The sequence below is a fragment of the Pseudophryne corroboree genome, chromosome 2 (genome assembly GCF_028390025.1).
Source record: "Pseudophryne corroboree isolate aPseCor3 chromosome 2, aPseCor3.hap2, whole genome shotgun sequence".
Taxonomy (NCBI): Eukaryota; Metazoa; Chordata; class Amphibia; order Anura; family Myobatrachidae; genus Pseudophryne; species Pseudophryne corroboree.
In genome coordinates this window covers 681,713,115-681,738,726 of record NC_086445.1, presented here as the reverse complement: position 1 = coordinate 681,738,726, position 25,612 = coordinate 681,713,115, and the positions used below count along the sequence as shown (strand labels likewise).

The following is a 25,612-nucleotide window of genomic DNA, read 5'->3' as shown; positions in this document are numbered from 1 at the left end:
ATGTGAAAACATGGGTCCCCTTTCAGTGCGTGGCTCGAGTCTCCGTTTTCTTTTTTTAATCAAGTACGTGGATTACAAAAGGATTATCCGAGGAGCCTGGTACCCTGGATCTGGTGAGTATAATTTATTCAACAGGTACCCCATGGATTCTACTGGACAAGAGGACCGACCTGCGTGTGAACATAAGGTAAGTATGTATGTATGTTTGTGTGGATGGATGTAATAAAACTTTACTTTCAAGGTGTGTGTGTATTGTCTTTTTTTGGGTATTTTTTTAGTAGTAGTACTACAGGTACCAGCGGGCCCGTTTTTCCGCCGCATGCTGGTACTTGTGGTTCTCCAAGTACCAGCATGCGGGGGAGGCTTGCTGGGCCTTGTAGTACTGCTACTAAAAACAATATCTTACACTTTTACAAAAAGGCTATCAGCCCCCCATCCGCAGCCCATTGGATGGGGGGACAGCCTCGGGCTTCACCCTTGGGTGTCTGGGGGGGGACCCCTTGATTGAAGGGGTCCCCACTCCCCCAGGGTACCCCGGCCAGGGGTGACTAGTTGGATATTTGATGCCACGGCCGCAGGGCACTGTATAAAAGTGACCCCCGGCTGTGGCATTATCTGTCCAGCTAGTGGAGCCCGGTGCTGGTTTTAAAAATACGGGGGACCCCTACGCTTTTTGTCCCCCGTATTTTTGGAACCAGGACCAGGCGCAGAGCCCGATGCTGGTTGCTTAAATATGGGGGAACCCCTGTCCATTTTTTCCCCATATTTCTGCAACCAGGATCGGCTCAAAGAGCCCGAGGCTGGTTTGCCTTAGGAGGGGGGACCCCACGCAATTTTTTTTCTGAAAATTTATAACATTTCCCCCCCGTTCCCACTGAAAAACATGCACGGATCTCATGGATCCGTGCATGCCTATACAAACACGGGATAAAAAAGCAGGTCTGTTTTTTTTAGCACTTTTTCACGATTTGTATTTTATCACGGCAGTGTTTGGCTATTGTCGGCAGTGTTTGTGTTTTGCACTTTTTAGTAAATTCCCGATTTCTAGCAAATTGCAGGCGTATTTGACCGATGGTGTATTGATTCGTGATTTTTTCCTAGGACTTCCAAAATATTACGAATGCCCTCATCACTGCCGTGATTTTTGCTTAGTAAATTACCGAGATGACACTTTGAATAAAAAACGGCATCTCGGTCAAAATCGGGACCTTAGTAAATATACCCCAGGGGAGATCTTATGTAGTGAGTCCTGAGCACCAAGAAGGAATGCTGGGATTGGGAAATGGGAAGGCAATAGCCCCTAGCACCCTACCTCCGTTGTCTTACCCGTGTTATCAATTCACGCCTGAACGACTATGGTTTCTTGGGCCCATGGCAGCCGCGTTTGAAGGGCGGATTAGGTCTGCCCAACTCCGATGCCCCCTCAGGTCTTAAAGAGAGACAAGGCGTGAACTGAGACAGGGTAATAACAAGGGGACCTCTAACTGAAACAACCACGCTAGGGGCTATAAACTACCTAAAAACTAAACGTATGTGCGGCACGCCGCCAAAGGAAAAAGAACTACAAAGAAACCACTGTCCACTCCCCCACACGGCACCGCCGAGTTCCGGGGGGGACAGTGAAAGCGGAAACCTCCGCAAATGCACCAATTCACAGTAAAGTAAACACTAAGCGGCATAGGCCGCAACACGCGGCAGAAGCCGCTACTCACGAAACCGGGCGAGAACCCCAGATGACAAACAGGTTCGCAAGGACTAGAAGGATTCCCAGGACCGGCTTCGGACCTCCAAAGTACCAAAGGGCAGGGAGCAAGATCCACCAAACACGGCTGACAGGAACAGAGTTCTGCAAGGCAGGAACAGCATACAATAAGCTATCACCGGCGGGGCTGCAGTGTGCTGGCTCACATAAAAAGGCCCTGCTGGCCAATAACAGGAGGGCCAGCAGGACCAGCCCCCCAGACCCTAATTACTAGTTGCCGTGCAGCTGCCCTGCTGCACGAGCAACCTAATTAACTATTCTTAGCAACGGGGAACACGGTCCACCTGTGGCGTCCCCGTTGCTATGCACCCGGTGGCCCTGCACGCACGGCGTCCTGCGTTGCCACGGACCCGGCGGCTATCCTGCGCACGGCGTCCTGGCGTTGCTAGGCGCCGTGCGGGGGACAGGGAAGGAGAGAGGCGCGGCGGCCGTGACCGCTGCTCAGTCAGGGCGCGGCCGAAGACCGCCGCGCCTAACAGTGGGGGCACGTCTTCATCTTTTCAGCCACGTCTGGGTTCAATCACAGGTGGATCCCTGGGCAATAGAGATTGTTTCCCAGGGATACAGAATGGAATTCGAAGAAATGCCCCCTCGCCGGTTTTTCAAATCGGCTCTGCCGGCTTCCCCGTCAGAGAGGGAGCTAGTGTTAGCGGAAATTCACAAATTGTACATTCAACAGGTGATAATCAAGGTTCCTCATCTCCAGCAAGGAGAGGGTTATTATTCATCCCTGTTTGTGGTACCGAAACCGGACGGTTCGGTCAGACCCATTCTAAATCTAAAATCCCTGAACCTGTACTTGAAGAGGTTCAAGTTCAAAATGGAATCGCTCAGAATGGTCATCGCCAGCCTGGAGATAGGGGATTGGATGGTGTCCCTGGACATAAAGGATGCGTACCTTCATGTTCCGATTTTCCCCCCTCACCAGGCGTTTCTGAGGTTTGCAGTACAGGATTGTCACTACCAATTTCAGACGTTGCTGTTTGGTCTTTCCACGGCCCCGAGAATTTTCACCAAGGTAATGGCGGAAATGATGGTGCTCCTGCGCAAGCATGGAGTCACAATTATCCCATACTTGGACGATCTCCTTATAAAGGCGAGATCTCGGGAGAAGTTGCTGGACAGCGTGTCTCTGTCCGTGAAGACGTTGCAGATGCACGGCTGGATTCTCAATTTACCGAAATCCCAGCTAGTACCTGCAACGCGTCTGACCTTTTTGGGCCTGATTCTAGACACAGACCAAAAAATAGTTTTTCTTCCGGTGGAGAAGGCTCAGGAGCTCATAGCCCTGGTCAGGAACCTTTTAAAGCCGAAAAAGGTTTTGGTGCATCATTGCACAAAGGTTCTGGGGAAGATGGTGGCTTCATACGAGGCCATCCCCTTCGGCAGGTTCCATGCAAGGACTTTCCAATGGGACCTATTGGACAAATGGTCCGGGACCCATCTACATATGCAGAAACGGATCACCCTGTCTCCCAGGGCCAGGGTATCTCTCCTGTGGTGGCTGCACAGTGCTCACCTCCTAGAGGGTCGCAGGTTCGGCATTCAGGACTGGAGCCTGGTGACCACGGACGCGAGCCTCCGAGGTTGGGGGGCTGTCGCACTGGGAAGAAATTTCCAAGGTCTCTGGTCAAGCCTAGAGACTTGTCTCCACATCAATGTCCTGGAGTTAAGGGCCATTTACAATGCCCTACGCCAGGCGGAGGAGTGGCTTCAGAACAAACCGGTTCTGATTCAGTCGGACAATATCACAGCAGTGGCTCATGTAAACTGCCAAGGCGGCACAAGGAGCAGAGTGGCCATGGCAGAGGTGACCAGGATTCTGCGCTGGGCGGAAGGCCATGTAAGCGCACTATCAGCAGTGTTCATCCCGGGGGTGGACAACTGGGAGGCGGACTTCCTCAGCAGGCACGACCTGCATCCGGGAGAGTGGGGACTTCATCAAGAAGTCTTCACACAGATCGTGGATCGGTGGGGACTGCCTCAAATAGACATGATGGCGTCCCGTCTCAACAAAAAGCTAAAGAGGTATTGCGCCAGGTCAAGAGACCCTCAGGCGGTAGCGGTAGACGCTCTGGTGACACCATGGGTGTTCAGATCGGTCTATGTGTTTCCTCCTCTGCCTCTCATACCCAAGGTGTTGAGATTAATAAGACTAAGAAGGGTCAGAACAATTCTCATTGTTCCAGATTGGCCAAGGAGGACTTGGTATCCGGATCTGCAAGAGTTGCTCACAGAAGATCCGTGGCCTCTTTCTCTAAGGCAGGACCTGCTGCAGCAGGGGCCCTGTCTATTCCAAGACTTACCGCGGCTGCGTTTGATGGCATGGCGGTTGAACGCCGGATCCTAGCTGAAAAAGGGATTCCGGAGGAGGTCATTCCTACCCTGATCAAGGCTAGGAAGGATGTGACATCGAAACATTATCACCGTATATGGCGGAAATATGTTTCTTGGTGTGAGGCCAGAGCTGCTCTTCTTACGGAGGAGTTCCATTTGGGCCGTCTGCTTCACTTCCTTCAAACGGGAGTGAATTTGGGCCTAAAATTAGGGTCCATAAAGGTCCAAATTTCGGCCTTATCCATTTTCTTTCAAAGAGAATTGGCTTCTCTTCCTGAAGTACAGACTTTTGTGAAGGGAGTGCTGCATATTCAGCCTCCCTTTGTACCTCCGGTGGCGCCTTGGGATCTTAACGTGGTATTAAGTTTCCTCAAGTCACCTTGGTTTGAACCACTTCAAACAGTGGAGTTGAAATACCTCACTTGGAAAGTGGTCATGTTGTTGGCCTTAGCTTCTGCAAGGCGTGTTTCGGAATTAGCGGCTTTATCATATAAAAGCCCATACCTGATTTTTCACGTGGATAGGGCAGAGTTGAGGACTCGTCCTCAATTTCTGCCCAAGGTGGTCTCATCTTTTCATATGAACCAACCTATTGTCGTGCCTGTGGCTACACGGGACTTGGAGGACTCCGAGTCCCTGGATGTGGTCAGGGCTTTGAAGATTTACGTGACCAGAACAGCTAGGATCAGGAAGACTGAAGCTCTGTTTGTTCTGTATGCGGCCAACAAGGTTGGCGCTCCTGCTTCAAAGCAGACAATTGCTCGCTGGATCTGTAACACGATTCAGCAGGCGCATTCTACGGCAGGATTGTCATTGCCTAAATCGGTTACGGCCCATTCCACTAGGAAGGTGGGCTCTTCTTGGGCGGCTGCCCGAGGGGTCTCGGCACTACAACTGTGCCGAGCTGCTACTTGGTCGGGATCAAACACCTTTGTAAAGTTCTATAAGTTTGATACCCTGGCTGAGGAGGACCTCCTGTTTGCTCAATCGGTGCTGCAGAGTCATCCGCACTCTCCCGCCTGTTTGGGAGCTTTGGTATAATCCCCATGGTCCTTACGGAGTCCCCAGCATCCTCTAGGACGTTAGAGAAAATAGGATTTTACTTACCGGTAAATCTATTTCTCGTAGTCCGTAGAGGATACTGGGCGCCTGTCCCAAGTGCGAACTTCTTCTGCAAGACTTGTATATAGTTATTGCTTACATAAGGGTTATGTTATAGTTGGTCGGTCTTGAACCGAGGCTATGTTACTTGTTCATACTATTAACTGGGTAGTTTATCACAAGTTATACGGTGTGATTGGTGTGGCTGGTATGAATCTCGCCCTTAGGTTACATAAATCCTTTCCTCGTACTGTTCATATCCTCTGGGCACAGTTTCTCTAACTGAGGTCTGGAGGAGGGACATAGAGGGAGGAGCCAGTGCACACCCAGAATCCAAAGCTTTCTTAAAGTGCCCTATCTCCTGCGGAGCCCGTCTATTCCCCATGGTCCTTACGGAGTCCCCAGCATCCTCTAGGACGTTAGAGAAATTGGTAATTACAATCCTGCACCGCAAATCTCTGGAAGGCCTGATGCGGAGGATATATCGGGACGTGTAAGTAGGCATCCTTTATGTCAACTGACGCCATAAAATCCCCCCCTTCTAAGCTGGAGATCACAGCTCGAAGAGATTCCATCTTGAACTTGAAAGTTTTCAAGTATGGATTGAGGGATTTTAGGTTCAGAATCGGTCTGACCGAACCGTCCGGCTTCGGTACGACAAAGAGGCTCGAATAGAACCCTTCCCCCCGTTGGGACGGGGGAACGGGGACAATGACTCTCTGTTGACACAACTTTTGTATCGCAGCATTTACCACTTCTCTTTCTGGAAGAGAAACTGGCAAGGCCGATTTGGAAAAGCGGCGGGGGGGCATCTCCTGAAACTCCAGCTTGTACCCTTGGGACACTATGTCTAAGACCCAAGGATCCAGGGCTGATTGAAACCAGACCTGACTGAAGATTTGGAGACGGCCCCCACCGGCACTGACTCCTGCAGGGGAGCCCCAGCGTCATGCAGTGGACTTGGTAGAGGCGGGGGAGGACTTTTAGTCCTGGGTGCCTGACACTGCAGGCGACTTCTTTCCCCCTCCTCTACCCTTTGAAGCGAGGAAGAACGAGCCCTTACCTCGTTTGTATTTATTAGGACGAAAGGGCTGCATCTGCTGATAGGGTCCCTTTTTCTATTGAGTGGGAACATAAGGAAGAAAAGATGACTTACCCGCAGTAGCGGTAGACACCAGGTCAGCAATAACTATATACAAGTCTTGCAGAAGAAGTTCGCACTCGGGACAGGCGCCCAGTATCCTCTACGGACTACGAGAAATAGATTTACCGGTAAGTAAAATCCTATTTTCAGACGTTGCCGTTTGGGCTTTCCACGGCCCCGATGGTTTTCACCAAGGTTATGGCAGAAATTATGGTTCTCCTTCGCAAGCAAGGCGTCACAATTATCCCGTGCCTGGACGATCTCCTGATAAAGGCGAGGTCCAAGGAACAGTTGTTAGGAAATGTGGATCTCTCCCTGTCGGTTCTGCGACATCACGGTTGGATTCTAAATTTGCCAAAGTCTCAGTTGATCCCGGCCACTCGGCTGACCTTCCTGGGCATGATCCTAGACACGGAGCTACTGAGAGTGTTTCTTCCGGAGGACAAAGCTCTGGAAATCCAGACCATGGTCAGGGAGCTTCTGAGGCCGACAAGTGTGTCGATTCCTCAATGCACTCGGGTTCTAGGGAAGATGGTTGCGGCTTACGAAGCCATTCCGTTTGGCAGGTTTCATGCCCGGGTGTTTCAGTGGGATCTGCTGAACAAATGGTCCGGGTCTCACCTGCACATGCACCGGAAAATAAGTCTATCTTTCAGGGCCAGGATTTATCTCCTGTGGTGACTGCAAGGCTCTCATCTTCTAGAGGGACGCCGATTCGGAATCCAGGACTGGGTCCTGCTGACAACAGATGCAAGTCTCCAAGGCTGGGGCGCAGTCACGCAAGGAAGAAAATTCCAGGGAAAATGGTCAAGCCAGGAATCTTGTCTCCACATAAATGTTCTCGAGTTAAGAGTCACTAACAACGACCTGCTGCAAGCTAAGAACCTTCTTCAGGGTCTCCCTGTTCTGATCCAGTCGGACAACATAACAGCGGTGGCGTACGTAAACCGCCAAGGCGGAACAAGGAGCAGGGCGGCTATGGCAGAGGTCACAAGAATCCTTCGCTGGGCGGAACAGCACGTGAGCGCTCTGTCAGCAGTCTTCCTCCCGGGCGTGGACAACTGGGAAGCAGATTTCCTCAGCAGACACGATCTCCATCCGGGAGAGTGGGCTCTTCATCAAGAGGTATTTGCAGAAGTGACAAGGCGTTGGGGAATTCCTCTGATAGACATGATGGCGTCTCGCCTCAACAAGAAGCTTCCGAGGTATTGTTCCAGGTCAAGGGACCCCCAAGCCAGTGCAGTGGACGCCCTCGTAACTCCGTGGGTGTTTCAGTCGGTGTATGTGTTCCCTCCGCTTCCTCTCATTCCAAAGGTGCTGAGGATCGTACGACGAACAAGGGTTCAGGCAATACTCGCCGTTCCAAATTGGCCACGGAGGGCCTGGTATCCGGATCTTCAGGAATTGCTTGTAGAAGATCCTTGGCCGCTTCCTCTAAGAGAGGATCTGTTATGGCAGGGGCCCTGCGTGTTTCCGGACTTACCGTGGCTGCGTTTGACGGTGTGGAAGTTGAGCACCAAATCTTAGCTTGGAAAGGTATTCCCGGGGAGGTCATCCCCACTCTCCTTAAAGCTAGGAAAGAGGTGACGGCAAAACATTATCACTGTATTTGGAGAAAGTATGTGTCGTGGTGTGAAACCAAAGCAGCTCCTGCGGAGGAGTTTCACTTGGGTCGTTTTCTCCATTTTTTGCAGGCAGGCGTCGATGCAGGCCTGAAATTGGGTTCCATCAAAGTGCAGATTTCGGCTTTATCTATTTTCTTTCAAAAAGAATTGGCCGTACTTCCTGAGGTTCAGACTTTCGTGAAGGGAGTTCTGCATATCCATCCTCCATTTGTGCCACCCGTGGCGCCGTGGGATCTTGAAGTGGTGTTGCAGTTTCTTATGTCTCACTGGTTTGAACCTTTGCGTAAGCTTGAGTTAAAGTTTCTCACTTGGAAAGTGGTCATGCTTTTGGCTCTGGCGTCTGCCAGACGAGTGTCCGAGTTGGCGGCTTTGTCTCACAAGAGCCCATATTTGATCTTTCATACGGATAGAGCGGAATTGAGGACTCGTCAACAATTTCTGCCGAAGGTGGTTTCTTCATTTCACATAAACCAACCTATTGTGGTACCTGTGGCTACAGATGCTGTAGCGGTCCCAAAATCTCTTGACGTTGTATGAGCTTTGAAAATTTATGTCGCTAGAACGGCTCTTACTAGGAAGACAGAGGCTCTGTTTGTCCTGTATGCTTCCAACAAGATTGGAAATCCTGCTTCTAAGCAACTATTGCACGCTGGATTTGTAATACGATTCAGCAAGCTCATTCTTCGGCTGGGCTACCGTTGCCGAAGTCAGTAAAGGCCCATTCTACCAGGAAGGTGGGCTCATCTTGGGCGGCTGCCCTAGGGGTCTCGGCACTTCAACTTTGCCGAGCAGCTACGTGGTCGGGTTCAAACACTTTTGCTAAGTTCTACAAGTTTGATACCCTGGCTGATGAGGACCTCATGTTTGCTCAATCGGTGCTGCAGAGTTGTTCGCACTCTCCCGCCCGGTCTGGAGCTTTGGTATAGACCCCATGGTCCTTTTGGAGTCCCCAGCATCCTCTAGGACGTAAGCGAAAATAGGATTTTAATACCTACCGGTAAATCCTTTTCTCCTAGTCCGTAGAGGATGCTGGGCGCCCATCCCAGTGCGGACTGTTCCTTGCAGTTGTATTGATACTGGTTATTTTTGGTTACACGTGGGTTGTGTATCAGTTATATTCAGCTTGTTGTTGTTGTTAGTTCATACTGTTATCTGGTTTCCTGCTACTCCGGTTGTACGGTATGTTTGTGGTGTGGGCTGGTATGTTTCTCGCCCTTAGTTTAACATAAATCCTTTCCTCGAAATGTCCGTCTCTCCTGGGCACAGTTCCTAAAACTGAGGTCTGGGGGAGGGGCATAGAGGGAGGAGCCAGTTCACACCCAGTAAAAGTCTTTTTAGTGTGCCCAAGCTCCTGCGGATCCCGTCTATACCCCATGGTCCTTTTGGAGTCCCCAGCATCCTCTACGGACTAGGAGAAAAGGATTTACCGGTAAGTATTAAAATCCTATTTTTATTCCAAAATCGTTGTATCTTGGGGCAACTCCAGAATGCATGCATCAGAGTGGCATGAGGTACGCGGCATTTTAGACATTGTCCAGAATCCGAGGGCACCATATGACTCCTCTGACTAGGGGAAATATATGCCCGGTTTAGGAATTTAACATGGATCTCCTGAAGGTTTGAGGAGTGTAAAGCTTTAAAAATACCGGGTAGAGGGCGAAAAAATTCAGTTATGGATCCTTGCAAAGAAAGGTCTACCTTCCATAAACGACAGCGTCCGCTCTGGAGAGTTTCAGGGGCAACAACTGGAGTGAGTAGGACATTTTTGGTAATATAATGCTCTTGAGGGCCGCTGCGCGGCCGAGCAAAGATAATGGAAGCGCTGACCAGGATTGGAGTTGAAGGGTAATAGCCTTTAATATGGGTGTATAATTCACCTTGTACAGATCCGATAAACTAGGTGGTATATATATCCCAAGGTATTTTAACTTGGTTTTATTAAAAGTGAATTGGGAGAGGAGAGGGAGAGAGGACATATTAAAAGCTACCTGGGTGAGGGGGAGCAATTCAGATTTTAAAGAATTCACCCTATATCCAGCAAAGAGACAGAATTCTCAATTTTTTTCCATTATAGCTGGGATGGATACTTCAGGGCTAGATATAAAAAGCAGCATATCGTCTGCAAATAAGCTTATTTTAAGTTCTTGGTCTAAAATCTAAATACCTGAAAATGAAGAAAGGCCCCGCAATGCCAGAGCTAATGGTTCTATAGCAAGCGCAAATAATAAGGGTTATAATGGGCAGCCTTGCCTAATGCCCCTTCCCAACTGCACAGGATCCGAAAGAAATCCGTTACATGAATCTAACTGGGGGGGAGAAATAGGGGTATATGCAATAGCGGGCGAATCGGCAAAAAAGGCGAATTCCGGGCCGTTTTCGCCTCCAAAAATCAATTCGCCTATGCAGTGCAGTCATTTTTCGCAAAAAAACGGCCCGTCAAAATTCGCCTTTTTTCAATTCGCGTTTTTCCGAATTCGCCTTTTCTGCAATGGTACAGATGCTGCAATTCGCCTCCAGCATATTCAATGCAAGTTTGGAAATTCGCCTGCAGTGCTTTTAGACAGCAAATTCGCGATTTTCCTTCCGCCACACTTTGGAGGGTGAAAACCAATAAAAAAAATTTAAACATGTTTTTTTTTGTGTTTTTTTTTTTGGGAATAGTAGATCTATTTATATTAGAAGGGATTAGGTTTTTTTTTTTTTTTTGGGGGAGGCACAAATATTATTTATATATTTTTTAAAATAATATTTTTTTTTTTTATTGCTGGAACGTAAAATCAGAAAAAAAAAATGGCGTGGGGTCCCCCCTCCAAAGCATAACCAGCCTCGGGCTCATTGAGCTGGTCCTGGTTCTAAAAATGCAGGGGAAAAATCGGGCAGGGATCCCCCGTATTTTTAAAACCAGCACCGGGCTCTGCGCCTGATGCTGGTGCCAAAAATACGGGGGACAAAACGAGTAGGGGTCCCCCGTATTTTTAACACCAGCATCGGGCTCCACTAGCTGGACAGATAATGCCACAGCCGGGGGTCACTTTTATACAGTGCCCTGCGGCCGTGGCATCAAATATCCAACTAGTCACCCCTGGCCGGGGTACCCTGGGGGAGTGGGGACCCCTTCAATCAAGGGGTCCCCCCCCCCCAGCCACCCAAGGGCCAGGGGTGAAGCCCGAGGCTGTCCCCCCCCATCCAATGGGCTGCGGATGGGAGGGCTGATAGCCTTTGTTGTAAAAAAAAGATATTGTTTTTTCCATTAGTACTACAAGTCCCAGCAAGCCTCCCCCGCAAGCTGGTACTTGGAGAACCACAAGTACCAGCATGCGGGAGAAAAACGGGCCCGCTGGTACCTGTAGTACTACTGAAAAAAAATACCCAAATAAAAACAGGACACAGACACCGTCGACAGTAAAACTTTATTACACACTGCCGACACACACATACTTACCTATGTTCACACGCCGACATCGGTCCTCTTCTCCATGTAGAATCCCAAGGTACCTGAAAATAAAAGATCAATATACTCACCTCAACAGGCTCCAGAGATAAATCCACGTACTTGGCAAAAAAAGAAAGCGCATTTACCCGCTCCATAACGGACTGAAAGGTGTCCCATGTTGACACATGGGTCACCTTTCCACGATTAAGATCTGACAGTGACAGTTGTCACTGACAGGTCTCTAAGCCAATCAGGAAGCGCAAATTCGTTGCGCTCACCTGATTGGCTGATCGCTGTGACAGCGCCTTGCAAAGCCGCTCCATTATATTCAATGGTGGGAACTTAGCGGCTAGCGGTGAGGTCACCCGCCGGTCAGCGGTGACCGGCGGGTGACCCCACCGCTAGCCGCTAAGTTCCCACCATTGAAAGTAATGGAGCGGCTTTGCAAGGCGCTGTCAGAATACAGACGGCGTCCAGCCAATCAGCTGAGCGCCACGGAAGTAGCGCTTCCTGATTGGCTGAAGGGACGTCAGTGACAGGAGTCACGTGATGTCCCGGCATTCGGGAGAAAGTAGTGTAATGTGAAAACATTACACTCCTTTCTAGTACGTATGGCTCGCTGATCGTTTTTTATTTTGCCAAGTACGTGGATTTACCACTGGACCTGGACCTCTGGACGGACGCTGGAAGGTGAGTATAATTTTTTGACAGGTACCCTCGGATCGTCGGAGATCGTTGCAGTCGGCGTGTCAACATAGGTAAGTATGTGTGTGTCGACGTATGAAATAAAGTTTTACTATCAAGGTGTGTGTGTCCTGTTTTTATTTGGGTATTTTTTTTTCAGTAGTACTACAGGTACCAGCGGGCCCGTTTTTCTCCCGCATGCTGGTACTTGTGGTTCTCCAAGTACCAGCTTGCGGGGGAGGCTTGCTGGGACTTGTAGTACTAATGGAAAAAACAATATCTTTTTTTTACAACAAAGGCTATCAGCCCTCCCATCCGCAGCCCATTGGATGGGGGGGGACAGCCTCGGGCTTCACCCCTGGCCCTTGGGTGGCTGGGGGGGGGGGACCCCTTGATTGAAGGGGTCCCCACTCCCCCAGGGTACCCCGGCCAGGGGTGACTAGTTGGATATTTAATGCCACGGCCGCAGGGCACGGCATAAAAGTGACCCCCGGCTGTGGCATTATCTGTCCAGCTAGTGGAGCCCGATGCTGGTGTTAAAAATACGGGGGACCCCTACTCGTTTTGTCCCCCGTATTTTTGGCACCAGCATCAGGCGCAGAGCCCGGTGCTGGTTTTAAAAATACGGGGGATCCCTGCCCGATTTTTCCCCTGCATTTTTAGAACCAGGACCAGCTCGATGAGCCCGAGGCTGGTTATGCTTTGGAGGGGGGACCTCACGCCATTTTTTTCCCTGATTTTACCGTTCCAGCCATTGGGCAGGAAGGCGAATTCACTACGCCCACTGCTCGCCGATTGGCCTGGATCCGCCTGCGGGAGGGGCGAATCGTTTTTTCATTGAATATAGTGAAACCAGCGTCCCGGCGACAGGGCTGCGGCTGGCGATAGCGGGCGAATCACACAGAGGCGGATCTAATGCCGCGATTCGCCCGCTATTGCATATACCCCATAGAGTCCCAGAAAGATTGTTTAGCATTCTCATTGACAGAGGAAGATGCATACACAGTAGTGTAAGAATCAGATAGGACCTTCGCTGTATCCTTAGATTTAGAAGCCAGAGAGCCATCTAATTGTTTAAGTGGATGAATGAGGGAATTGGACGCAGACCCTTTCAATAAGTGTGACAATAATTTGCCTGTCTTGTTGCCAAAACAATAGAATCTATGATTCTTATGAAAGGTGTGTTTGTCTCCCAATGCCTGTAGAACCGCATTAAAAGCCACTTTAGCATCCAAATATTGATTCTTTAAGGCGGGAGAGGGGTTTTGTTTGAATTTCTGATAGGCCTCAGTCAGCCGCCGCTGTGAGTTCTTATAGTTAGAAGCAAACTTCTTTTTCCTGCGGGAGACATATTCAATGAGACGTCCCTGGAGGACCGCCTTAGAGGCCTACCAGAAAACCAAAGGATCGTCCTGCGCCATCTGGGCATTAAGAGCAGAATAATCATCCCAGAACGACTCCAGGTCTTTACGAAATTCTATAGATGAGGAGAAATCTGTGGGAAAACGCCAGCGCATAAAAGAACCTACATCTACTGTAGTGGACATGGAAGCCCAAACAACAGAGTGGTCCGACAACGCCATTGGTTCAATATTAGAATCAAGGGTTTGTAGAACCAGGGAATCAGAGACCATCAAGTAATAGATCCTGGATAGGGAATTATGGGCAGCAGAGAGGCAGGTGTACTCCCTATCAGTTGGGTGTAAAAATCTCCATATGTCTGATACCTGAAGCTGTTGCTCTATATAGGGTATACCTAATTTAGGGGGATTACGAGCAGAGGAAGAGGAGTGAACATCCATAAACTTTGAAGCAATAACATTAAAATCACCCCCTATAATCAAGGGTGAGGTGGAAAAAGGGTATAAGGCAGTAAGCAGAGAGCGGAAAAAGGCTTTTGAATACTTATTAGGAGCATAAACCGTACACAGCACATATCGAGCAGCCCAAATAGTCACTTCTAGAATAAGATACCTGCCGTCCGGGTCAACCACAGAAGAGATCACCTCCAGTCCCAAGGAGTGCTTGGCCAGAATTAGGACTCCTCTAGTCATCCGAGTGTGCCCAACTTCTGAGCTTCTGGGGAAAGGAGGTGAGTCTCCTGCAAGAAAACCAGATCTAAATGCAGTTTATTAAGATATAAGAGTATTTTCTTCCTCTTAATAGGGGAGTGGATACCACCGACATTCCACGTAGCTACTTTAAACATAGACATTAAACTACAATTTAAACGTTATGTGTTTCCCTCCAAGGGGGTGAGGACCTGCCATCAGGCCCTTAGAGGGAAAGTACCGTATATACTCGAGTATAAGTCGACCCGAATATAAGCCGAGGCACCTAATTCTACCACAAAAACCTGGGAAAACTTATTGACTCGAGTATAAGCCTAGGGTGGGAAATGCAGCTCTAGCCGTACACAGCCCTCAGTGCCAGATATGCCCTCATAGTGCCAGATATGCCCCCACAGTGCTGCCAGATATGCCCCCACAGTGCTGCCAGATATGCCCCCACAGTGCTGCCAGATATGCCCCCACAGTGCTGCCAGATATGCCCCCACAGTGCTGCCAGTTATGCCCCCACAGTGCTGCCAGATATGCCCCCACAGTGCTGCCAGTTATGCCCCCACAGTGCTGCCTGATATGCCCCCACAGTGCTGCCAGATATGCCCCCACAGTGCTGCCAGTTATGCCCCCACAGTGCTGCCAGATATGCCCCCACAGTGCTGCCAGATATGCCCCCACAGTGCTGCCAGTTATGCCCCCACAGTGCTGCCAGATATGCCCCCACAGTGCTGCCAGTTATGCCCCCACAGTGCTGCCAGATATGCCCCCACAGTGCTGCCAGATATGCCCCCACAGTGCTGCCAGTTATGCCCCCACAGTGCTGCCAGATATGCCCCCACAGTGCTGCCAGATATGCCCCCACAGTGCTGCCAGATATGCCCCCACAGTGCTGCCAGATATGCCCCCACAGTGCTGCCAGATATGCCCCCACAGTGCTGCCAGATATGCCCCCACAGTGCTGCCAGATATGCCCCCACAGTGCTGCCAGATACGCCCCCACAGTGCTGCCAGATACGCCCCCTCATGATGCCAGATACGTTCCCTCCCCAAGTGCCAGGTATGCCCCACAGTGTTGTTACTTACCCCTCCGTCGATCCCGCGCTGTCTTCTGGATGGACACGAAGCGCACAGCACGCGCCTCTCCTGTGTCCCTCCTGCATCTTCGGCGGCCGCGGCGGGTCTATTAAAGGAAGTGCCGGTTCGTGATCAGAGGTCACGAACGGGTACTTCCTGTAATAGAACCGCCGCTGCTGCCGCCGGAGATGCAGGAGGGACACAGGAGAGCCGCGCGCTGTGCGCTCCGTGTCCCTCCTTCACACTGCTCTGCCTCTGCCTGTCACTGACTCGAGTATAAGCCGAGGTGGCTTTTTCAGCACAAAAAAAAGTGCTGAAAAAGTCGGCTTATACTCGAGTATATACGGTAAGTAGCAGCATAGTCGTACACCCAATGGGAACAGTAACCCAACATCAAACCACAAGGACACAAAAGGAGGGAAGGGAAGGGGAGGCACAAGACAACAATAAAAATAAAAAACAATATAACAGAAACACCAAACATGTGTCTCTATTATAGATATCCAATAATGACTTCACGGTGTGAACAGTCTAGGTTGAAAAAGCAGGGAGTACTGGGGCTCCTAGCTTCACCCGCCTATCCTAGAGAGGTATAATAACTAACACTGCAACCAATTTATGAAATAGAGAACTTAACATGAGGGACATAGAAATAACCTCAAGCCAGCAACAGGAGGGGGGATGAAGACATTTTATAAGAACCATCAATCTCACCACAGACTGGTATTAATCGTAGAGTATGGTACCCACAGGGAAGGGAGGGGGGAAGGGGGGGGGGGGGTGAGAGAAGTCCTCAGAGAGAAACCTATGACATAAACCGGAACATCACCCTCAGGACCACGTGCACCAAGGAAGGAAAAGTACGGTCCATAAGTCCAGCATCAGGGCAGGAACATAGGTGCGCAGCTCACACGCCCAGGTTACAGATATTCAGGACACGATGACTGAAAAAATATACTAGTTCCCGTCGTCATCCATCTGGCCATTCCCTTCCGACAGAAACAGCTCAGCGTCTGCAGGTGTGGAAAAGTCTTTAAAGGAATTTCCATCAAAGATTCTTAAATGTGCAGGGTACAATGAAGCAAATTTACGACCAGCCGACACCAGTGTTGAGCATATGGATGTAAAAGCTTTCCGCAGTCGTGTTAACTCCGGGGAGTAGTCCTGGAACAGCAGTAGTTTATTTCCATCCCACGAGAGGTCCCTGAGGCGACGGGACGCCGACCACAGCGCTTCCTTATGGAGAAAATTTAGGCATTTAAACAGGATCGCACGCGGTCTGGAGCTTGAGCCAGAGGGCCTGGAAGGGCCTGTTCTATGAGCACGTTCCACGACTAAGTCTGCACAGACCTCCTGTATATCCAATAACTCAGGCAACGTGTGGCGTAAGAATTTGTACAACTCAGGACCACGAATGAACTCTGGCAAGCCTATGAGGCGTAGATTACATCTGCGCGATCGATTCTCTAAGTCTTCTAGCTTCGCGCAAACTTGCGTATCAGATTTCTGAAGAGCTGCCACAGTGTCTTTTAAAGCAGCAACATCCTGAAAATTAGAGCCTGCAGTTTGTTCCACATGTGCTAACCTCTTAGTGAGCTGCTTATATTGACTTTTAATATCTAGCACTGCTTGCTGTAATGCAGCTGCCTGTGATTGCTCCTGCAATAGAGGTTGCACTGTCTCCTTAACAGCCCGCACAATATCAGCATAGGATAAAGCAGAGTCCAGTGTGGCAGTGGGTGCTGCATCCAGTGCAGGAACCTTGCGAGGTTGTTTTTGTACCTGTAGATCCACGGAGAGTACAGTGTCTGAAAGCCCCGGGTTTTGAGCTGCTGAGGCGGCCATCATGGATGTGGCATTTCTGTTACTATCCTTCCCTGATTTCAGGTGTTTCCCAGGCAAGCTGCCGGCCAAGTTCCGCTCCATACACGGGAGGGGGACCCCAGAGAGGCTTGAGGGGGTAAGTGGTTGCGGTGGGGACGCCTGGAGAGGCATATCGCCGGGTATAGAAGCGGCGGGCACCGGGGCTAAGGAGAAGCGCTGCTACTCCATGCGCCGCCGGAAGTGGAGTGTTTATATTTAAAATATAATAATGTCTTATTATTGTAGATGCATTCTGTAACAAAAGCGTATCTAACACAGCATGAATCATGGAAATCTGCTCCGGGTGGCAGGTGGGGAGTTTGACTGGGGCGTTACACCTGTCAAACCGCAACGCAGGTGTCCTAAGGCGAGCTCAGGGATGACAGAAACTTCCCATGGAGCAAAAGGGCAAATAGCACATAGCACAGGTGCCGGGATCCAGGTGGCAGCGGGAACAAGGAGGGGAGGACTGGCAGCATCGCAAGCGGCAGCCCTCCTTCAACAAGGTAGGAGCCGCTGCTGACCCTAACACATAAAATTAGTGCACCCTCTAAATTATTAAATCTATGATGGGCGGATTAAAACTTCTTACCGCTTTCTGTGTTATAGGGTGTTAATGTCTGGTGATTATCTAACAATATCTGCTAGCATCACTTGAAATGAGTGACTGCCCCCTGAGTGTGTAAATGCCAGGATGGGGAGATTAGACACTTTAGGTGCCCACGCCAATCCCCTGTCTCTGCTAGTATTTCTGCATTTCTATTGTCTAGTGATTACGAGATAGTAACTACTAAGGGAGAATTCAATTGGCTGAGAAGCAAGCGGATTAGCTGTTGCCGCAGTGCTTCAACTCTGGCAACGGTAGCCCGATCCACCCCCCTAGTTTTGCCTAAAAGTGCTCGCTGACTATGGAGCTGCAAGCACTTTTTAGCAAGATCCTCACTGCCGTAAGTACTGCAGTGTCATGCGGGTGAATTTGCCGGCACTTCACTGAATCTGTTGGCATAGTGCTGCAGTGTTTGATAGTGATGTTAATTAACACAATTGATAGTTAACCAGAACGCTGGTTTATTAACATACAAAGACAATGCGGAAGATGTTATGCAGCAGCAGTAACTCACTCATATACATAACAGGCCGGTACAGTGAAAGCGCGGTACTTATCGCTATACGTCATGCGGCTGTGGTAAGGTAGTGACTTTGACAGTATGAGATGGAAGGCTGCACATCCGTGCAGACTGACTCTCGTTGAAAGGAACACACAGGCAGTGTGACACTGGGGGTCATTCCGAGTTGATCGCTCGCTAGCTATTTTTTGCAGCGCTGTGATCAGATAGTCGCCGCCTATGGGGGAGTGTATTTTCGCTTTGCGAATGTGCGAACGCTTGTGCAGCTGAGCGGCACAAAAACAGTTTGTGCAGTTTCTGCGTAGGTCTGAACTTACTCAGCTGCTGCGATCACTTCAGCCTTTCCGGTCCCTGAATTGACGTCAGACACCCGGGTGTGGATCATTAGATCGACAGTGTCTATGTCGACAATGTTTATGTCGACCACTATAGGTCGACAGTCACTATGTCGACAGGGTTGGAAGTTCGACGGTTTCTAGGTCGACGTGTTAGGTCAACAAATCAAAATGTCGACATGAGTTTTTTTGTGGGTTTTTTGGTGTCGTTTTCTTCGTAGAGTGACCGGGAACCCCAATTAGTGCACCGTGTCCCCTAGCATGGCTCATTTCGCTCGCCATACTTCGGGCAGATTACCATTCCAATTGTAGTCCACGTGGATCGTTAAGTATGAAAAAGTTCAAAAAAGATTTTTTTTGGAAAAACTAATGTCGACCTTTTGACCTGTCGACCTAGCACATGTCGACATAGAAACCCTGTCGACCTTCCAACCCTGTCAACGTAAACATTGTCGACCTAGACAGTGTCGATCTTAAGACCGGATCCCCAGACACCCGCCCTGCAAACGCTTGGACACACCTGCGTTTTTCTAACCACTCCCTGAAACTGGTCAGTTGACACCCATAAACGCCTTCCTCCTGTCAATTTTCTTGCGATCGGCTGTGCGAATGGATTCTTCGTTAACTCCATCGCCCAGCACCGATCCACTTTGTACCCGTACGACGCGCCTGCGCATTGCAGTGCATACGCATGCGCAGTTTTGCCAAGTTTTGGCCTGATCGCAGCGCTGCAAAAAATAGCGTGCGATCAGGTCGGAATGACCCCCACTGTCTCTCTCTCTCCACTGCAGGAGGAACTGTGTCATCAGTCTCCGCCTCCCTGATGCTCCAGCACTAGATGGTAAACACTAGAGGATGTGCACCCAGTGTAATGTATACATAGGAGACAAGGTACTTCAGGGGTATTTCAGAGTTGATCGCAGCAGCAAATTTGTTGGCAAAACCATGTGCACTGCGGGTGGGGGGGGGGGGGGGCAGATATAACATGTGCAGAGAGAGTTAGATTTGGGTGGGGTGTGTTCAAACTGAAATCTAAATTGCAGTGTAAAAATAAAGCAGCCCTGCACAGAAACAAAATAACCGACCCAAATCTAACTCTCTCTGCACATGGTATATCTGCCACACCTACAGTGCACATGGGCCCTCATTCCGAGTTGTTTGCTCGCAAGCTGCTTTTAGCAGCATTGCACACGCTAAGCCGCCGCCTACTGGGAGTGAATCTTAGCTTAGCAAAATTGCGTACGAAAGATTCTCAAAATTGCGAATAGAAATTTCTAAGCAGTTTCTGAGTAGCTCGACACTTACTCTGCCACTGCGATCAGTTCAGTCAGTTTCGTTCCTGGTTTGACGTCACAAACACACCCAGCGTTCGCCCAGACACTCCCCCGTTTCTCCAGCCACTCCCGCGTTTTTCCCAGAAACGGCAACGTTTTTTCACACACACCCATAAAACGGCCAGTTTCCGCCCAGAAACACCCATTTCCTGTCAATCACACAACGATCACCAGAACGAAGAAAAAACCTCGTAATGCCGTGAGTAAAATACCAAACTTCTTAGCAAATTTACTTGGCGCAGTGCGAACATTGCGCATGCGCAATTAGCAGAAAATCGCTGCGATGCGAAGAAAATTTCAGAGTGAACAATTTGGAATGAGGGCCATGGTTTTCCCCAACTGCTAACAAATTTGCTGCTGCGATCAACTCTGAATTACCCCCTTCAAGTGCACTCTGCTCCTACAGAATCCTCCCCTAAGGGTCCACACAATTTGAAAGAAGAAACTCCCCTCTTTCAAATGAGTGATCATCTGATTTAATTAATGTCAGGATAGGGAATTTCATAATGACTTCTGTAGTGTAGGGGCTTATGGCTCATTGGCCCTCATTCCGTGTTGATCGCTCGCTAGCTGCTTTTAGCAGCAGTGCAAACGCTAAGCCGCCGCCCTCTGGGAGTGTATCTTAGCTTAGCAGAAGTGCAAACGAAAGGTTAGCAGAACTGCTCGTAAAACTTTTCATGCAGTTTCTGAGCATCTCCAGACCTACTCCTACCTTGCGATCACTTCAGTCAGTTTAGTTCCTGCTTTGACGTCACAAACACGCCCTGCGTTCGGCCAGCCACTCCCCCGTTTCCCCAGGCAGTTTTTACCTGTCACGCCTGCGTTTTTGAGCACACTTCCGGAAAACGCTCAGTTACCACCCAGAAACACCCCATTCCTGTCAATCACTCACCGATCAGCAGGGCGACAGAAAAGTGTCGCTCGCCCTTCTGTAAAATTGCATAGTTTTGTGTGAAAGTACTTCATGCGTGCATACTGCGGCCCGTACGCATGCGCAGAAGTGCCGTTTTTTCACCTGATCGCTGCGCTGCGAACAACGGCAGCTAGCGATCAATTCGGACTGACCCCCCATTGTCTGGTGATCATCAGCTTACATTAATATCATCAAGCATGAGCGTTACTTGTGCTTAGCACTAAAGATAAGCCATGTCAGTATTTGCAAAAAGTTAAACATTGTTAATAAAAACATCTTTCATAACATCAACAATCAAATATCTAAAATGAAAAAGAAACTGTACTTTTAATTCTATATTATTGTAAGGAAAATTTTGGTTATTTAAATAACTTTATTTTGTATCCACAGAACTGGGAAGACCTCTCTTTTGAACCAGTATGTACACAAATGGTTCCGGAATGACTACCGGAACACACTGGGAGCCCATATACTCTCCAAAACCATACATGTGGACCATAAGTCACTGAAGCTACAGGTTTGCTTATGACATATCCCTTGAGCTGTGGCATATGGTTGTTGAAAGAGACCCATCTTTAGCGTACAATTAGGAGACAGTTTTTCATATCATATTGTCCATTTGTTTTGATTTAGAAATCAGTTTACAAGCTCTATAAGGGGACATGCTTATACTGCTTCCTAAACTTAAATAAACTTTTTACCTTTTTTAATCTGTTATGTACTTTCATAATACTACAAAAAATCTTTATCAAAATATTATGAACATGGGGGGTCATTCCGAGTTGTTCGCTCGGTAAATTTCTTCGCATCGCAGCGATTTTCCGCTTAGTGCGCATGCGCAATGTCCGCACTGCGACTGCGCCAAGTAAATTTGCTATGCAGTTAGGAATTTTACTCACGGGGGGTCATTCCGAGTTGTTCGCTCTGTAAATTTCTTTGCATCACAGCGATTTTCCGCTTAGTGCGCATGCGCAATGTCCGCACTGCGACTGCGCCAAGTAAATTTGCTATGCAGTTAGGAATTTTACTCACGGTTTTTTCCTCGTTCTGGTGATCGTAATGTGATTGACAGGAAGTGGGTGTTTCTGGGCGGAAACTGGCCGTTTTATGGGTGTGTGCGAAAAAACGCTACCGTTTCTGGGAAAAACGCGGGAGTGGCTGGAGAAACGGAGGAGTGTCTGGGCGAACGCTGGGTGTGTTTATGACGTCAAACCAGGAACGACAAGCACTGAACTGATCGCAGGTGCCGAGTAAGTCTCGAGTTACTCAGAAACTGCACAGAGATGTCTTATCGCAATATTGCAAATCTTTCGTTCGCAATTTTAAGAAGCTAAGATTCACTCCCAGTAGGCGGCGGCTTAGCGTGTGCAAAGCTGCTAAAAGCAGCTTGCGAGCGAACAACTCGGAATGACCCCCACGGTTTTTTCCTCGTTCTGGTGATCGTAATGTGATTGACAGGAAGTGGGTGTTTCTGGGCGGAAACTGGCCGTTTTATGGGTGTGTGCGAAAAAACGCTACCGTTTCTGGGAAAAACGCGGGAGTGGCTGGAGAAACGGAGGAGTGTCTGGGCGAACGCTGGGTGTGTTTATGACGTCAAACCAGGAACGACAAGCACTGAACTGATCGCAGATGCCGAGTAAGTCTCGAGTTACTCAGAAACTGCACAGAGATGTCTTATCGCAATATTGCAAATCTTTCGTTCGCAATTTTAAGAAGCTAAGATTCACTCCCAGTAGGCGGCGGCTTAGCGTGTGCAAAGCTGCTAAAAGCAGCTTGCGAGCGAACAACTCGGAATGACCCCCATGATTTTATTTAGTGTTACTATAGTGTGCAGTCTACCTATAGCATGCAGTCTTGCAGCTGGTGTGTATCCTGTAATATGTGTTTTCTGTAGCATGCAATCTACCAACTGATGTGGTTACAGTGTTTTCTCTTACGTCCTAGAGGATGCTGGGGCCATTTTAGTACCATGGGGTATAGACGGTTCCGCAGGAGCCTTCGGCACTTTAAGACTTTTCAACAGTGTGAACTGGCTCCTCCCTCTATGCCCCTCCTCCAGACCTCAGTTTAGAAAATGTGCCCAGGAGACTGGATGCACACTAGTGGAGCTCTACAGAGTTCTGCTAGAAAAATACTTTGTTAGGTTTTTTTTCTCTTACGTCCTAGAGCAGTGATTTTCAACCTTTTTCAACTCGCGGCACACCGACAAGACTTTAAAATTGCCAAGGCACACCATCAGTGCCCCACGGGGGAAAAAACATACAAAAAAAACACACATATTGGCCCCACAGTAATTAAACAAACAACTGGCCCCCACAGTAATACAAACACATTGACCTCCAGTACTTTCACCTCCAACTTAACCTGGTCAGTATTTACTCCTTATATACAGTTTCACTCATTTCCCCCCCATAGTAATTCTAGTAATTCTACACACCCAATAGTAATGCCACACACCTGCCCCCCATAGTGATTCCACACGCCTGCCCCCATAGTGATTCCACACTCCTGCCCCCCCATAGTTATTACATACACATGCCCCCATAGTAATTCCACATACCTGCCCCTACCCACTGTAATTACACTTATTAATAATGGGTGTTCTTTTTTTGTATACCTGAAAATAATCTTTCCCTCTCAGTGAGGAGAAGTGAGCGCTGAGACGTGATCAGGCAGCACGGAGCAGCAGTGGGCGGGTACTCCAGACGGGAATGGGACGTGCGGTCCGTGACCTATGAGTCATCATAGGTCACTGGAGGGCTCTCGCAGAAGTACAGGGCTGCGCGAGCTGGTCACCGCTGGCGGCGCCAGCTGGGCAGGCATCCCTGGCTGATGGCGGCGGGTCTCTTTGGTGGGTGGTAGCGCATCTCTGGCTGGCGACGGCGGCACACCTGGCAGCTGCTTGCGGCACACTAGTGTGCCGCGGCACACAGGTTGAAAAACGCTGTCCTAGAGGATGCTGGGGACTCCCTAAGGACCATGGGGATAGACGGGCTCCGCAGGAGACATGGGCACTTTAAGAAAGACTTTAGGTATGGGTGTGCACTGGCTCCTCCCTCTATGCCCCTCCTCCAGACCTCAGTTTACTACTGTGCCCAGAGGAGACTGGGTGCATTACAGGGAGCTCTCCTAAGTTTCCTGAAAGAAAGTATTTTGTTAGGTTTTTTATTTTCAGGGAGCCTGCTGGCAACAGACTCCCTGCATCGTGGGACTGAGGAGAGCGAAGCAGACCTACTTCTGTGAGTTTCAAGGCTCTGCTTCTTAGGCTACTGGACACCATTAGCTCCAGAGGGATCAGTACGCAGGTCTCACCCTCGCCGTCCGTCCCATAGCCGCGCCGCCGTCCTCCTCACAGAGCCGGAAGATAGAAGCCGGGTGAGTATGAGAAGAAAAGAAGACTTCAGAGGCGGCAGAAGACTTCATGATCTTCACTGAGGTAACGCACAGCAGTAAAGCTCTGCGCCATTGCTCCCATACACCTCACACACAGCAGTCACTGTAAGGGTGCAGGGTGCAGGGGGGACGCCCTGGGCAGCATATGAACCTCTTTTTGGCAAAATTATATATATATACAGCTGGGCACTGTATATATAAAGAGCCCCAGCCAGTTTTTAGTATATTTGAGCAGGATAGAAGCCCGCCGCCGAGGGGGCGGGGCTTCTCCCTCAGCACTCACCAGCGCCATTTTCTCCACAGCACAGCGCTGAGAGGAAGCTCCCCGGACTCTCCCCTGCTTATTCCACGGTGAAAGAGGGTTTTAAAGAAGGGGGGGCACATAATTTTGCGCATATATATATATATATATATATACACAGCGCTACTGGGTAAACATATATTTATTGTGTTTTTTCCTGGGTCATATAGCGCTGGGTGTGTGCTGGCATACTCTCTCTCTGTCTCTCCAAAGGGCCTTGTGGGGGAACTGTCTTCAGATAAGAAGATTCCCTGAGTGTGTGGTGTGTCGGTACGCGTGTGTCGACATGCCTGAGGTAGAAGGCTCTCCCAGGGAGGAGGGGGAGCAAATGAATGTGGTGTCTCCGTCGACAACGCCGACACCTGACTGGATGGATATGTGGAATGTTTTAAGTGCTAATGTAAATTTATTGCACAAAAGATTAGACAAAGCAGAAGCTAGGGAACAGCCAGGGAGTCAACCCATGTCTGTCCCTATGTCGCAGGGACCTTCGGGGTCTCAAAAGCGCCCACTATCCCAAATAGTAGAAACAGATACTGACACGGATTCTGACTCCAGTGTCGACTACGATGATGCAAAGTTACAGCCAAAATTGGCTAAATGTATTCGATATATGATTATTGCAATAAAAGATGTTTTGCATATCACAGAGGAACCCCCTGACCCTGACACGAGGGTACACATGTATAAGGGAAAGAAACCTGAGGTAACCTTTCCCCCCTCACATGAGTTGAACGAATTATGTGAAAAAGCTTGGGAATCTCCAGACAAAAAACTGCAGATTCCCAAAAGGATTCTTACGGCGTATCCTTTCCCGCCAACGGACAGGATACGCTGGGAATCCTCCCCTAAGGTGGACAAAGCATTGACACGCTTATCCAAAAAGGTAGCGCTGCCATCCCAAGATACGGCTACCCTCAGGGATCCTGCTGACCGCAAGCAGGAGGTTACCTTGAAGTCCATTTACACACATTCTGGTACCTTACTCAGACCGGCAATTGCATCGGCCTGGGTTTGTAGCGCTGTAGCAGCATGGACAGATACCTTATCAGCGGAAATTGAGACCCTAGATAAGGATACCATTTTATTGACCCTAGGTCATATTAAAGATGCTGTCTTTTAT

General features: G+C 49.2%; 1 protein-coding gene across 3 annotated transcripts in view; it reads left to right on the top strand.

Moving 5' to 3' along the window:
• Positions 1-25,612, top strand: part of RAB7B (RAB7B, member RAS oncogene family) — a 127,434-nt gene that overhangs the window by 20,499 nt on the left and 81,323 nt on the right. For all 3 annotated transcript variants that reach the window (XR_010236643.1, XM_063955159.1, XM_063955158.1), the window contains one exon: positions 21,186-21,312. Coding sequence is in view for 2 of the 3 variants with exons in the window: in XM_063955159.1 (XP_063811229.1) it covers positions 21,186-21,312 (127 nt within the window). In the remaining variant the exon portion in view is untranslated. The remainder of the gene's footprint in view (positions 1-21,185; positions 21,313-25,612) is intronic.